We start from the raw sequence: 15953 nt of genomic DNA, 5'->3' as shown, positions 1-15953 counted from the left end.
TTGAGCTGAAAATGTCGCTTTGCTGTTTTGCTCCAAGTGTTCACACGGTGAGATAAGAAGGAGTCCTGAAAGTCGTAGTAAAGTGCTTTGGTTCAGGGTGTTTTCAAACCTTTTCACCAGTGGTTTGTGTCTATTTTACTGATGAATACATCTGGTGAAGCTTACCTTTGGTGAAGATATTTTGACATAAACGAGGATGGGAGCCAAGGAGGTCTTGGACACCTGAATAGGATGGTTGACGGTGTCTGCATCCAGAATAATCAGCTGCAGGCTGCGAGCAAGTTCAAATATTCGCTCCACTTCTCCTTGGATCTGAGCTGCAACGGCACAAGCACACACCTCAAAGGTCATTTCTTTATTTGAAATGTTTTTTACCTGGCCATTGCTCCATTATGTTGCATGTGTTATCCATATATGTCAGGAAAACAACGTTTTTGCATTTATATGTGGGTAACACATTTTTTGTATGTTTTATTTTTTTTAATTGTGATCAAATTATAAATTAAATTATTTTCAAGCAGAAACATGAATTACTTTGGCATATTTTTTAAATTGGGTGTTTACATACTCAACTGAGTATTAGGGGGTATTTAGACTTAGACTTAGACAAACTTTATTGATCCACAAGGGAAATTGTTCCACACAGTAGCTCGGTTTCAAAGGATGGAAAGGGTAAGGATGGAAAGGATAATGCAGGTATTAAGTATACTAAAAATGTACCATAGTAGCAATATAAAATATAACTTTGATGTAGTATTTACATATTATACATACAGTATATAATATATACTGATATATTATATTATTATATTATATAATATTTGTATATAATATATAACAAATCCCAATTACCATGTACAATATTACGATATATGTAACAGCTGCAGCAAAAAAAAAAAGTCAGCATAAAATAGAGAGTAGATCCAGCAGAAAATATACATTATAAACAAAGAGAGGTAATAGACAGATATCATTTATTGATGTGTGGCGAGTGATTATACATCTGGATGGAGTGCGGAATGAAGGAGTTCTTGAATGGAACACAGTGGTAGGAAGGTAGAAAGTTCAACAAACTGAGTTTATACTTGAAGTCTCAGTTGATTTATTTTAAGATGATCTATAAAAGGTGTGCATGTATCAAAAGGGTACAAAGCCCCTAAAGGGACATGGGGGATTTTTTTTTAAAATAATTTTTTAAATAATTTTTTTCATTTTATTTTATTTTTTAGACATGTATCTCGTGTGCACGAGAAACTTTTTATAAAATTATAAAAAATAAAAATAAAAATGTTATATATATATATATATATATATTTTTTTTTAGACATGTTTCTTGTGCGCATGAGAAACTTTTTATAAAGTTATAAAAAATAAAAATTTTATCATTTTATTTTATTTTTATTTTTTTTTAGACGTATCTCTTGCGCACAAGAAAGTTTTTTTTGCGCACGAGATACATGTCTAAAAAAAAGAAAAAATTATACAATTTTTAGTTTTAGTTTTTATAATTTTATAAAAAGTTTCTTGTGCGCACGAGATACATGTCTTTAAAAAAAAATATATATATATATATATATTAAAAAAATTATTTAAAAAAAATGTTTTTCCCCCCATGTCCCTTTAGGGGCTCCGTAAAAAGGGTCATGATTAGGGATGTCCGATAATGGCTTTTTGCCGATATCCGATATTGTCCAACTCTTTAATTACCGATACCGATATCAACCGATATATGCAGTCGTGGAATTAACACATTATTATGCCTAATTTGGACAACCATGTATGGTGAAGATAAGGTACTTTTTAAAAATAATAATAAAATAAGATAACTAAATTAAAAACATTTTCTTGAATAAAAAAGAAAGTAAAACAATATAAAAACAGTTACATAGAAACTAGTAATGAATGAAAATGAGTAAAATTAAGTGTTAAAGGTTAGTATTATTAGTGGAGCAGCAGCACGCACAATCATGTGTGCTTACGGACTGTATCCCTTGCAGACTGTATTGATATATATTGATATATAATGTAGGAAGCAGAATATTGATAACAGAAAGAAATGGGGGAGGGAGGTTTTTTGGGTTGGTGCACTAATTGTAAGTGTATCTTGTGTTTTTTATGTGGATTTAATAAAAAAAAACAAAAAAAAAACGATACAGATAATAAAAAAAACGATACCGATAATTTCCGATATTACATTTTAACGCATTTATCGGCCAATAATATCGGCAGGCCGATATTATCGGACATCCCTAGTCATGATGTGATTTTTTTTTTCTAAAAAAGCCATCTTTGTTGTCGTTTTTATCGCCTCCATAGCAAGGCTACTGACGGATTAAGTTCGAAATATGCGCTACTTTGTATTAGAAATGGCAACAAGTGGAGAATGCATGTCCATCTACGAGCCAGTCTGCCCCACAACAGGATGGTAAAGAAAAAAATGGAATGTATTGACTCCAGATTCAGACTTCCATGGCGCACTTGCACAAAAAACTCTGGGTAAATCTTTACCATATATGGATAATACGATGACGTCATCTGTGTGCAAATACGACTCTGGCCAAGCAAATTCCAAACAATGAAGGAAGGCAAGTTTGTTTTATAAATATCTTTGCATTGATTCCAAATGTTCTGGACTTATGGAGACCACAAACACAGGTAAGAAACGTGTTGTTTTTGCATCACAGGGCCCCTTTAAAAGAAGTGCAAACTTAATAGCACACGCAATACTGACCTACTAAACTCCTGTGTCTCTTAAGTGGGCAAAATATAAGGAGTGCAATTTATTTACATTGTCTGTCTTCATGATTATGCAGAATATATGCTGATCATCAGAACGCTCACAATACTGGGCGGAAAAGGTGGAAATCTACTCACTTAGCACGCGCAATGTGATTTATCAATGCTGAAACTGTTCTGTGGGTGCGCGAGTTTGCGTTTTTAATTTTAGCGCGAATGTGATGTACGTGCAAACTGGCACAGTTAAACAAATGGCTGTGAAAAAGGGGCGGATCACGCTGCAAAGACAGCTAGACAGACCATACTTTGTCCTACGGGTGTGTGTGTGTGTGTGTGTGTGTGTGTGTGTGTGTGTGTGTGTGTGTGTGTGTGTGTGTGTGTGTGTGTGTGTGTGTGTGTGTGTGTGTGTGTGTGTGTGTGTGTGTGTGTGTGTCAATATATTTGAACTGTCACTGATAAAACGTAATTAGAGATGTCCGATAATATCGAACTGCCGATATTATCGGCCGATATGTGCGTTAAAATGTAATATTGGAAATTATCGGTATTGTTTTTTTTATTATCGGTATTGTTTTTTTTTTTTTTTGTTTTTTTGTTTTTTTTTAAATTAAATCAACATAAAAAACACAAGATGCACTTACAATTAGTGCACCAACCCAAAAAAACTCCCTCCCCCCATTTCTTTCTGTTATTAATATTCTGCTTCCTATATTATATATCAATATATATCAATACAGTCTGCAAGGGATACAGTCCGTAAGCACACATGATTGTGCGTGCTGCTGCTCCACTAATAGTACTAACCTTTAACACTTCATTTTACTCATTTTCATTCATTACTAGTTTCTATGTAACTGTTTTTATATTGTTGTACTTTCTTTTTTATTCAAGAAAATGTTTTTAATTTATTTATCTTATTTTACTAATTTTTTTAAAAAGTACCTTATCTTCACCATACCTGGTTGTCCAAAGTAGGCATAATAATGTGTTAATTCCACGACTGCATATATCGGTTGATATCGGTATCGGTTGATATCGGTATCGGTAATTAAAGAGTTGGACAATATCGGAATATCGGCAAAAAGCCATTATCGGACATCCCTAAACGTAATGAATATGTCATCTATTCAGAAACATCATTAAATAATGCCATAGCTGCTGGATGACTTAAGGTCCTCGCTGAGTCAAACATGTTTTTTTCTAATGGAGTTCAATTTTGTCATTTAGTAAATATACCCGAGAGGGACAAGCGGTAGAAAATGGACGGATGGATTATTAACATACTTCCTATGTGGAAAAAAAAACCGTTACAATATCCATTTTCTCACGTTTGGAACATTCCGGACGCGCTGCGGAGCCGTGCGCCTCCTCGCTGAGTGCGCCGTCTGTGTGCTAAAAATAGGTTGTTGTTGTACAGATTGACATTCTATATTGCAGAAAAGGTGATAAAGATGATGCATGTGTGCTGGTTTTAACAACATTGCAAAACTCCACCTGTTGGAGAGCTTGATAGCAGGAATGTGGAGGGAAATAAGTGCTTTATAGTGCACGCAAAAAACTCCTTTTTAACCCTTGTGTGGTGTTCGGGTCTGTGGGACCCCTTTTTTTATGTTTTGTTAAAGGAAAAAATTATACTATTAATTAATTTTTCAAACTGAGACTCACTGACTTTGGCTCATTTTCTGGTCTGGAGCCTAGTGTTTTTTTGTTTATATGAACTTTTTTTATTTTTTATTTTTTTAAATAAAAATAAAATAATATCAACTCAGATTACAAACTGCCAGAGTCTATGTGTCAGAATAATTGTATCTATGTTTCAATGAGTTCCCGGCGAGCAGACAAAAGCTGTCTTTGATTCTACCAATCAAAAGGCTTGTAAAACTCCACTGTGTAGGATGGGAAGCGACATGAAGGTGTCGGTTTCTTTGATGTATTGTAATCCACTGGAAGATTTTGTCTTGACCCGAGATCTACAAAGCGGAGAGGAAGCAAGACCTGAATCCCCTCCAGGCACCTTTTCTTTGAACTGTTTTGTGACCAAAGGCAGCGGCTGTTTAAGACCCCCCTCCCTTTAGAAACAGCTGTTGCCATGTAATCAGGGAAAGTCCAAAATAAAAGAGGAGGCGTACAATCTTTCGTCAGAGCGTGGTGGGACACTGTGCAAGGGTACAGGTCTACGCGTTTCTCCTCATTGAGCCAAATTGAATTCTGTCTCTGTTTAATTCCTTGCTTCTTTGTCTGATTAATAGATGTCATCAGTTTTTGAACCTGACACTATGCATATGTTTCGATGCAGTCATTACACGTGTTTATGATTGTTGTTTCACAGCTACTAAATGATGCAAAATGTACATGATGCGACTGAAACAATGTGAAAATATGGCAAGAACTTTACATTCATAAGGAATGTGTTGCACGACATTCAAACACTGGTAAAAACAAACAAAAAATATTTGAAGTTATACTTACCAGCAGTATCTTTGGGGGTAAAGAGCAGCAAGAAAGACAAAAATGTAAAAAAAATATTATCGACTTCAAACAGTATTGGATCTTGTGGCCAGTAGGGATGTACAGTATACCTAGTACCGGTATTTTTTGGTACCGGTTCCTAAAAGGGTCTGTCCAAGACTATTAAGCTATCGATGTATCTCAGGGGTCACCAACGCGGTGCCCGCGGGCACCAGGTAGCCCGTAAGGACCAGATGAGTAGCCCGCTGGCCTGTTCTAAAAATAGCTCAAATAGCAGCACTTACCAGTGAGCTGCCTCTATTTTTTAAATTGTATTTATTTACTAGAAAGCTGGTCTCACTTTGCCCGACATTTTTAATTCTAAGAGAGACAAAACTCAAATAGAATTTGAAAGTCCAAGAAAATATTTTAAAGACTTGGTCTTCACTTGTTTAAATAAATTCATTATTTTTTTTACTTCGCTTCTTATAACTTTCAGAAAGACAATTTTAGAGATAAAATACAACCTTAAAAATTATTTTAGGATTTTTAAACACATATACCTTTTTACCTTTTAAATTCCTTCCTCTTCTTTCCTGACAATTTAAATCAATGTTCAAGTGAATTTATTTTTTTTTATTGTAAAGAATAATAAATACATTTTAATTTAATTCTTCATTTTAGCTTCTGTTTTTTCGACGAAGAATATTTGTGAAATATTTCTTCAAACTTATTATGATTAAAATTCAAAAAAAATGTTCTGGCAAATCTAGAAAATCTGTAGAATCAAATTTAAATATTATTTCAAAGTCTTTTGAATTTCTTTTAAAATTTTTGTTCTGGAAAATCTAGAAGAAATAATGATTTGTCTTTGTTAGAAATATAGCTTGGTCCAATTTGTTATATATTCTAACAAAGTGCAGATTGGATTTTAACCTATTTAAAACATGTCATCAAAATTCTAAAATTAATCTTAATCAGGAAAAATTACTAATGATGTTCCATAAATTATTTTTTTTATTTTTTCAAAAAGATTCGAATTCGCTAGTTTTTCTCTTCTTTTTTTCGGTTGAATTTTGAATTTTAAAGAGTCGAAATTGAAGATAAACTATGTTTCAAAATTTAATTGTCATTTTTTTTCGTGTTTTCTCCTCTTTTAAACCGTTCAATTAAGTGTAAATATCATTAATTATTAATAATAACATAGAGTTAAAGGTAAATTGAGCAAATTGGCTATTTCTGGCAATTTATTGAAGTGTGTATCAAACTGGTAGCCCTTCGCATTAATCAGTACCCAAGAAGTAGCTCTTGCTTTCAAAAAGGTTGGTGACCCCTGGTGTATCTTTATCCATCTGATCGTCGTAATGGTGGTGGTGTTGTTTACCTGAGACCCATCGTAGTGCAGCCTACACGTATCTCTTATGTTTGACTGCCATCTACTGGTCACACTTATCATTACATTTACCAAATAAAATAGCTTCGAGGTGGGTAAGCTCAACCAAACGTTTTCCTTGCATTAGGCGCACTGTCGAGTTTTGAGGGGGAAAAAAAGGGTTTTAAGTGCGCCTTATAGTCCGGAAAATACGGTATTAGAGACACAGTGATGGATCTGCGAGGTCTTTACAAGATGATGACATCACCGCTTTTGACCTTGCACTGCAAACACAGTTGACTTACACCAGGTGTGTCCAAAGTGCGGCCCGGGGACCATTTGCGGCCCGCAGGTCATTTTTTAACGGCCCCACGGCACATTTTAAAAATCCGATTAAAAACAATTGTAAACATAAAAAGTGGTATAAAAGAGCAAACAGGTGAAATGTAACAAGAACATGTTGCAATGTTTCCTCTAATAACACAAAGCTGCCATGCAGGCTGTTTCTTTCTTTAGAAAATAATAATGAATCAAAATCAATGTCATTAGGAATTATTGACCTATTCAAGGCTCCAAGTACGTCACATTAAATATTCCACTTTGAGATGTTTTGGGGGGAAAATGTTGCTTATTTTGTGTTTGCCATATAAAAAAACTGAGCTGGTTTTTTTTGTTGTTTTTTTTAAAGAAGGGCCTAAAACGAACAAACAAAAAACATAAACAACAATAAAACTTATAATTGACGGATAGATCTGAAGTTGATCTCGAGATTTTTGGGTTGAAAGTAGGGATGTCCGATAATGGCTTTTTGCCGATATCCGATATTCCGATATTGTCCAACTCTTTAATTACCGATACCGATATCAACCGATACCGATATCAACCGATATATGCAGTCGTGGAATTAACACATTATTATGCCTAATTTGGACAACCAGGTATGGTGAAGATAAGGTACTTTTTTTAAAAAATAATAAAATAAGATAACTAAATTAAAAACATTTTCTTGAATAAAAAAGAAAGTACAACAATATAAAAACAGTTACATAGAAACTAGTAATGAATGAAAATGAGTAAAATGAAGTGTTAAAGGTTAGTACTATTAGTGGAGCAGCAGCACGCACAATCATGTGTGCTTACGGACTGTATCCCTTGCAGACTGTATTGATATATATTGATATATAATGTAGGAAGCAGAATATTAATAACAGAAAGAAATGGGGGAGGGAGGTTTTTTGGGTTGGTGCACTAATTGTAAGTGTATCTTGTGTTTTTTATGTTGATTTAATAAAAAAAATAAAAATAAAATAGAAAATAAAAACCGATACAGATCATTTAAAAAAACGATACCGATAATTTCCGATATTACATTTTAACGCATTTATCGGCCGATAATATCGGCAGGCCGATATTATCGGACACCCCTAGTTGAAAGTAAAGAGTAAAAAAAATTGATAATATATTTTTTAACACTTTAATGAGTAGGACCCTTGTGGATCCCCAATAATTGCAGTGTGATTTGTTTTTAAGTGTCATTACTCAAAAAATAATAATGAATCAATGGTGTTATGAGTTATTGACCTTTTTAAGGATCCAATTATTATATCATCTCAAATATTCCACTTGAAAATTTTATTGGGTGAAAATATTGCATATTTTGTGTTCTTTTTCATAAAAAAACAGAGTTTTCTTTGACAAAAAGACTATACGACTTAAATCTTTAAAAACGTTATATTGACAGATAGACCTAATGTTGATCTAGAGCAGGGGTCACCAACCTTTTTGAAAGCAAGAGCTACTTCTTGGGTACTGATTCATGTGAAGGGCTACCAGTTTGATACACACTTAAATAAATTGCCAGAAATAGCCAATTTGCTCAATTTACCTTTAACTCTATGTTATTATTAATAATTAATGATATTTACACTTAATTTAATGGTTTAAAAGAGGAGAAAACATTTAAAAAATGACAATTACATTTTCAAACATAGTTTATCTTCAATTTCGACTCTTTAAAATTCAAAATTCAACCGAAAAAAAGAAGAGAAAAACTTAAAAAAATAATTTATGGAACATCATTAGTAATTTTTCCTGATTAAGATAAATTTTACAATTTTGATGACATGTTTTAAATAGGTTAAAATCCAATCTGCACTTTGTTAGAATATATAACAAATTGGACCAAGCTATATTTCTAACAAAGACAAATCATTATTTCTTCTAGATTTTCCAGAACAAAATTTTTAAAATAAATTCAAAAGACTTTGGAATAAGATTTAAATTTGATTCTACAGATTTTCTAGATTTGCCAGAATAATTTTTTTGAATTTTAATCATAATAAGTTTGAAGAAATATTTCACAAATATTCTCCGTCGAAAAAACAGAAGCTAAAATGAAGAATTAAATTAAAATGTATTTATTATTCTTTACAATAAAAAAAAAAATAATTTACTTGAACATTGATTTAAATTGTCAGGAAAGAAGAGGAAGGAATTTAAAAGGTAAAAAGGTATATGTGTTTAAAAATCCTAAAACCATTTTTAAGGTTGTATTTTTTCTCTAAAATTGTCTTTCTGAAAGTTATAAGAAGCAAAGTAAAATTAATGCATTTATTTAAGCAAATGAAGACCAAGTCTTTAAAATATTTTCGTGGATTTTCAAATTCTATTTGAGTTTTGTCTCTCTTAGAATTAAAAATGTTGGGCAAAGCGAGACCAGCTTGCTAGTAAATAAATAAAATTTAAAAAATAGAGGCAGCTCACTGGTAAGTGCTGCTATTTGAGCTATTTTTAGAACAGGCCGGCGGGCTACTCATCTGGTCCTTACGGGCTACCTGGTGCCCGCGGGCACCGCGTTGGTGACCCCTGATCTAGAGATTTAAAACGTGAATAATAATAAAAATAACAATACTGAATAAAGACACTGTGGAGGGGGGCGTGGCCTGAGGGCCTACCGCGGAACGGGGCGTGCCAGGACCGGCCTCGAAGACAGCGACAGGTGAGTAGATGGCCCAGGTGGGCCTTGTTATCTAATCACCTGTCGCCTTTATTAGCAGCAGCCGGAATGAGACACGTAGTTGGAGTTGCTGATGAGCGGACGCAGGGGGGAAAAGACATTGTGCTGGAAAGCAGAAGCCTATTGCTATTTATGAGAATAAAACAGTGTTATACCCTGAATTCCGGGCTCTCCTGGCAGTGTGTGGTGGTCCGAAGAACCCACTAGAGGGCAACCTCTACAGACACATTTTTTTATTTTTTCTGGACCAAAACCCTTTTTGGGCCCCTTGGATCAAGCCTGAGTGTATATTTTTTATACATACTACCGTATTTCCTTGAATTGCCGCCGGGAATATAGTATTCGCCTGCCTAGAATTACAGCCGGGTCAAACTCGTTTCGCAAAATAATTGGCGCATGCTTGGCACTTCCGCCGGGTCAAATATGAGTCATTAAATGACTTCCGCCTCCTGGTGGTAGAGGGCGCTAGTGATCCTTCTTGCGACTGCTGGTACTGCAGAAGACCGGTGCAGCAGAAGAAGACAACAAGCAGCAAGAGTGAGGAGCCATTGTTTGCTTGCACTTTTACCATGGAGGATTACATATCTAAAATAAAACCGTTTTCTAAACTGGACTTTCAATCGAAGCAAGAGGTAATACTTAAAGGAAGATCTCCATCGAGGCAGAGAGACTTTTAAAACTGAAGAAAGATAAGGAAGACTTCTATAGGAGTTGCGCATGGACTCATTTATACCTAAAGGTAAGACCATAATAACGTTTTTTTATTAAATGTCTTTTTCATGATAAGGTAAGCGCCGGAGTGAGAAGAGGTTTTAAAATAATTAACGCATGCTTGCCAATCCCGCATGCTTTTGGTAAACGCAGGAGTGAGAAGAGGTTTTAAATTAATTAGCGAAATACGGTATATTGTATTGGTTTTTAAAATAAAAAATATCAAAATGGCGACCGCTTGCTTTGATTTTTCAGTGTGCGGCCCTCAGTGGAAAAAGTTTGGACACCCCTGACTTACACCAATTACATATGGTACCGATAAAATAATAACGAAGGGATATCGACGTCGGTATTGGTATCAATGAAATCTTAACGATATACATCCCTAGTGGCCAGTGAGTGCATAATTGGGTCATAATGTGTTGAGTAAATGTACCTAAATGGGAGCGGGTGTTGGAGCGGTCCATTAAGGCTTTTTTTCCAGGGTTGTTGAGTATGGAGCGCTTTGCCAGGGAGATGTCTGCCGTGACCCGGGTGATGGTGATCCTGCGGTAGACCGACAGGCAGACAATTTCACCACATTTGGTTATAAAATATATTTCATTCCAGCCTGGCTTGCAAGACACAATCAACTTCTTACCTGCCTTCAAATCGATGTTTCAAAAAGTCAAACAGAGCTTTTTGCATCATGTCCGTCACCTGGAACGCAGTAAAGTTTCATGCAACACAACGTAGTTACTTACATTTGAGGAAGGGGAACATTAGATTGGGAATGAAGAGGCCAGGCTCACCTCTAAACCCTTCAGTGACGGTCCCATGAGGACCACAGGACGCATGGTAGGCACAACGTCGTACATGGAGACCTGCTCCCCCTGTTAAAACATGTTTGGAGTTTAATAATAATAATAATAATAATAATAATAATTCATTTTATTTGTAAAAAGCGCTTTATAAAAATAATAATAATAACTGGGATTTATATAGAGCTTTTCTAAGGAACCAAAGTCGCTTTACATGTTAAAATTTTACATTGAGTAAACAACCTCAAAGTGCTAGTGTATTAAAAAATAAAAAGATATAAAAAAATAAATACAAATAAAAACTAGAACAGCAAAATAGCTAAAACTAGTATGCATACATCTAAAAAAGGCTTTTTTAAAAAAAAGGGAAAAAAAGAAGGGTTTTTAAGCCTTTTTTAAAAGCATCCACAGTCTGTGGTGCCCTCAGGTGGTCAGGGAGAGCGTTCCACAGACTAGACTAGACAGTTTAGATGAAATTTTAAAATGACAGAACACATTAGTCCTATAATCCAGTGGTCCCCAACCACCGGTCCACGGACCGATTGGTACCGGGCCGCACAAGAAATAAAAAAATATATATATATTTTTTTTTTTTAATGAAATCAACGTAAAAAACACAATATATACATTAAATATCAATATAGATCAATACAGTCTGCAGGGATACAGTCCGTAAGCACACATGATTGTATTTATTTATGTTAAAAAAAAAATAATAATTTTTTTTTTTTTTAAATACACCCCCTCCCCCACCGCCCACCGGTCCGTGGGACAAATTTTCAAGCGTTGACCGGTCCGCAGCTACAAAAAGGTTGGGGACCACTGCTATAATCAACATTATATTAACCCTTTAATACAAAACCCAAAACCAGTGAAGTTGGCACGTTGTGTATATGTGAATAAAAAAGAGAATACAATGATTTGCAAATCCTTTTCAACGTATCTTCAATTGAATAGACTGCAAAGACAACATATTTCATGTTCACACTGAGAAAATTAATTATTTTTTGCAAATAATCAGTAACTTAGAATTTTAATGGAAACAACGTCCACAGTTTCCAAAAACAATTTGAAATGTGGACTCGTCAGACCACGGAACACTTTTCCACTTTGTATCAGTCCATCTTAGATGAGCTGGGGCCCAGCGAAGCCGGCGGCGTTTCTGGGTGTTGTTGATAAACGGCGTTCGCTTTGCATAGGAGAGTTTTAACTTGCATTTACAGATGCAGCGACCAACTGTAGTTACTGACAGTGGTTTTCTGACGTGTTCCTGAGCCCATGTGGTGATATCCTTCACACACTGATGTCGCTTTTTGATGCAGTACAGCCTGAGGGATCGAAGGTCCGTAATATCATGGCTTACGTGCAGTGATTTCTCCAGATTCTCTGAACCCTTTGATGATATTACGGAGCGTAGATGGTGAAATCCCTAAATTCCTTGCAATAGCTGCTTGAGAAAGGTTTTTCTTAAACTGTTCAACAATTTGCTCAGGCATTTGTTGACAAAGTGGTGACCCTCGCCCCATCCTTGTTTGTGAATGACTGAGCATTTCTTGGAATCTACTTTTATACCCAATCATGGCACCCACCTGTTCCCAATTAGCCTGTTCACCTGTGGGATGTTCCAAATAAGTGTTTGATGAGCATTCCTCAACTTTATCAGTATTTATTGCCACCTTTCACAACTTCTTTGGCACGTGTTGCTGCCATCAAATTCTAAAGTTAATGATTATTTGCAACAAAAAAATTTTTTTTATGAGTTTGAACATTTAATATGTTGTCTTTGTAGCATATTCAACTGAATATGGCTTGAAAATGATTTGCATTTATATTTACATCTAACGCAATTTCCCAAGTCATATGGAAACGGGGTTTGTATTTTATTCCTTTGTATGATTTTTTTTTATTTTTTTTATTTATTTTATTTTTTTACATATTTAAAAAAAACAAAAAACATTTTTTATTTTTTTATTATTTTTGTTTGATTTTTTTAATCAATAAAATAAATGAAATGTGGTGAAAGAAAGGACACGAGCAAGGAGTCACTTACCGGCTTCTTTTTCACCTGCTGATTGGCTGTTGGACGAGACAGTAGACACGTTATTGCTTCAATACGATGACATCACCAACATATTGTGTGACCTCGGGTGCAGGCGTTCTAACCTTGAGAAGGAGGCGTGTACTTTTTGGAGTTCATATCTTGAGCCACTTGTGAGGATGCTTTGCTGGAAACGGGACAGGAGGAAAGATGTCAGCAAACAAAAAGAGAAGATCCGGCTTTCTCCACAAATTGCTCTTTATATTGTTTATACACTCAACAGCAGAAAAACAACAACAACTAATGATGTAATCAAGAGGAACCAGGTGAGGTGTTTAGGGCGTGTCCACCTGGTAGGAGACCTCGGCGCAGACCTAGGACACGTTGGAAGGACTATGTCTCACAGCTGGCCTGGGAACACCTCAGTATCCCCCGTGAAAGAACTGGAGGAGGTGGCCCGGGACAGGGAAGTCTAAGAATCTCTGCTCAGACTGATGCCCCCGTGGCCCGGACTCAGTGTGAGAGTCCAGTCCATAGTGGATCTAACATAATAGTGTGAGAGTCCAGTCCATAGTGGATCTAACATAATAGTGAGAGTCCAGTCCATAGTGGATCTAACATAATAGTGAGGGTCCAGTCCATAGTGGATCTAACATAATAGTGAGAGTCCAGTCCATAGTGGATCTAACATAATAGTGTGAGAGTCCAGTCCATAGTGGATCTAACTTAATAGTGTGAGAGTCCAGTCCATAGTGGATCTAACATAATAGTGAGAGTCCAGTCCATAGTGGATCTAACATAATATTGTGAGAGTCCAGTCCATAGTGGATCTAACATAATAGTGAGAGTCCAGTCCATAGTGGATCTAACATAATAGTGAGAATCCAGTCCATAGTGGATCTAACATAATAGTGTGAGAGTCCAGTCCATAGTGGATCTAACATAATATTGTGAGAGTCCAGTCCATAGTGGATCTAACATAATAGTGAGAGTCCAGTCCATAGTGGATCTAGCATAATAGTGAGAGTCCAGTCCATAGTGGATCTAACATAATAGTGAGAGTCCAGTCCATAGTGGATCTAGCATAATAGTGAGAGTCCAGTCCATAGTGGATCTAACATAATAGTGAGAGTCCAGTCCATAGTGGATCTAACATAATAGTGGGATTAAATAACTCTTTACAGGTCTTCTTTGTGTTCTAATCTTACTTTTTCTAAGTCATCAACTATTTTTTTGTAGCATCAAGTCTTGCTTTCCATCGTGTCCTTTATCCAGAGACTCGTTTGATCCAAATGACACCGAAGGTGAGTTTTTCATTCAGATTTTGACATCACAGCGAAAGAGAAAATTAGCAGATATTAACAGTAAATGAACAAGTAGATTGATAATTCATTTTCTACCACTTGTCCTTATATAATTTTGACAAATAATAGAATGGCAAATGACACAATATGTTACTGCATAGACTAATTAGGAGTCTTTGTTTGTTTACTTACTACTAAAAGACAAGTTGTCTAGTATGTTCACTATTTTATTTAAGGACAAACTTACAATAATAAACATATGTTTCATGTACCCTAAGATTTTTTGGTGCCCTTTATTTAGAAAAGTATCGAAAAGTACCGAAATGATTTTGGTACCGGTACCAAAATATTGGTATCGGGACAACACTAATCCCTACTACTGGCACATCTCTCGTAGTTCAGACACTGTTCCGGTTCCTGTCTACAGCACTAAGCCTTCTGGGTAATGTAGTGTACAAACACCCACCTCCTCACTTCCATGTTTACATTCACACAAAGATGCGGACGTTGTTGCACGTCTCTTGTTTACTAACACAAATCACTGCTATAGATTGTGCTCAGCAGTTCTGACCAAGGTGGTGGTCCTAACAACAGGCTGAAGTGAATTGTGGTGCGTGGTGGAAGCAGGACTAGTTGTATTTCTGTCCCACTAGTTGGTCTGCGTGTTGCTAGAGTTAATGAAGATAAAACCATCAACAGTAATCCCGCTGTCCCTGTGGAAAACACGTTGACATACTTTGCTAAGGCCTTGGCAGCCTTCCTGGCCTGGACTTCTCTTCGTATCAGGATGGTTTCCAAGTTGACCGGACTGGGGATGAAGCCCACCACGCTGTCCTCCTTAACCGGCCGCCCAATCCACCATTCTTTGTTAAATTTCTGAAAGCGCCATGAAAGAACATGACCACAAATGAACTCCGTGGGGTTCGCACACTGACTTGGTGTCGCATTTAAAGACCTCTTTGACGTGTAGGAAGTCTCTGGCCTCGAAGGTGACTGCCTTGCCTGGCACTGGCACGTTGTCGTCATCCGCCGGCGTGTAGGAGAAGTTGCAGCGTACGGCAAAGGCCACAGCCTTGTACTGTTGAGGACAACCACGGACATGGTGTGATTGTCATGAGACTGCAAATACTTGGTACCGTGCTGGAACACTAGGAAAAATACCTTTGCTTTCTCCAACTGAACCTGGGCGTTCCTCTCCTCGGAGGCGTCCGTGTCCTGGCGCTCTCCCTGATAGAGGACAGGAGAAATGTATTATTTCTCTGCTTTCATTAACTGTGCCCAAGGTCAAAAGCACCCCGTACAAGATGCCTTCAGGGCACGACTGTTTACTTGGTGCTGGCATAGACATCTGCTCAACGCAGCACTCCTGCAGTACAAGCCAATGTCACCCGCCCAATAACACACACACACACACACACACACACACACACACACACACACACACACACACACACACACACACACACACACACACACACACACACACACACACACACACACACACACACACACACACACACACACACAC

The 15953-nt window shown here is 36.4% G+C and overlaps 1 protein-coding gene across 1 annotated transcript in view; it reads right to left on the bottom strand.

Moving 5' to 3' along the window:
* The window catches only part of LOC133631508 (voltage-dependent L-type calcium channel subunit beta-4-like), a 43767-nt gene that overhangs the window by 10258 nt on the left and 17556 nt on the right, over nucleotides 1–15953 (bottom strand). The window contains exons 2-10 of the mRNA XM_062023784.1: nucleotides 15587–15652; nucleotides 15381–15503; nucleotides 15162–15301; nucleotides 13247–13308; nucleotides 13134–13159; nucleotides 11075–11155; nucleotides 10924–10982; nucleotides 10720–10829; nucleotides 166–317 (exon numbers count right to left, since the gene is read on the bottom strand). Of these exons, the coding sequence (XP_061879768.1) occupies nucleotides 166–317; nucleotides 10720–10829; nucleotides 10924–10982; nucleotides 11075–11155; nucleotides 13134–13159; nucleotides 13247–13308; nucleotides 15162–15301; nucleotides 15381–15503; nucleotides 15587–15652 (819 nt within the window). The remainder of the gene's footprint in view (nucleotides 1–165; nucleotides 318–10719; nucleotides 10830–10923; nucleotides 10983–11074; nucleotides 11156–13133; nucleotides 13160–13246; nucleotides 13309–15161; nucleotides 15302–15380; nucleotides 15504–15586; nucleotides 15653–15953) is intronic.

This window comes from Entelurus aequoreus, linkage group LG16 (genome assembly GCF_033978785.1).
Source record: "Entelurus aequoreus isolate RoL-2023_Sb linkage group LG16, RoL_Eaeq_v1.1, whole genome shotgun sequence".
Lineage (NCBI taxonomy): Eukaryota > Metazoa > Chordata > Actinopteri > Syngnathiformes > Syngnathidae > Entelurus > Entelurus aequoreus.
The sequence above is the reverse complement of the archived record's forward strand: the minus strand, read 5'-3'. Positions and strand labels throughout refer to the sequence as shown.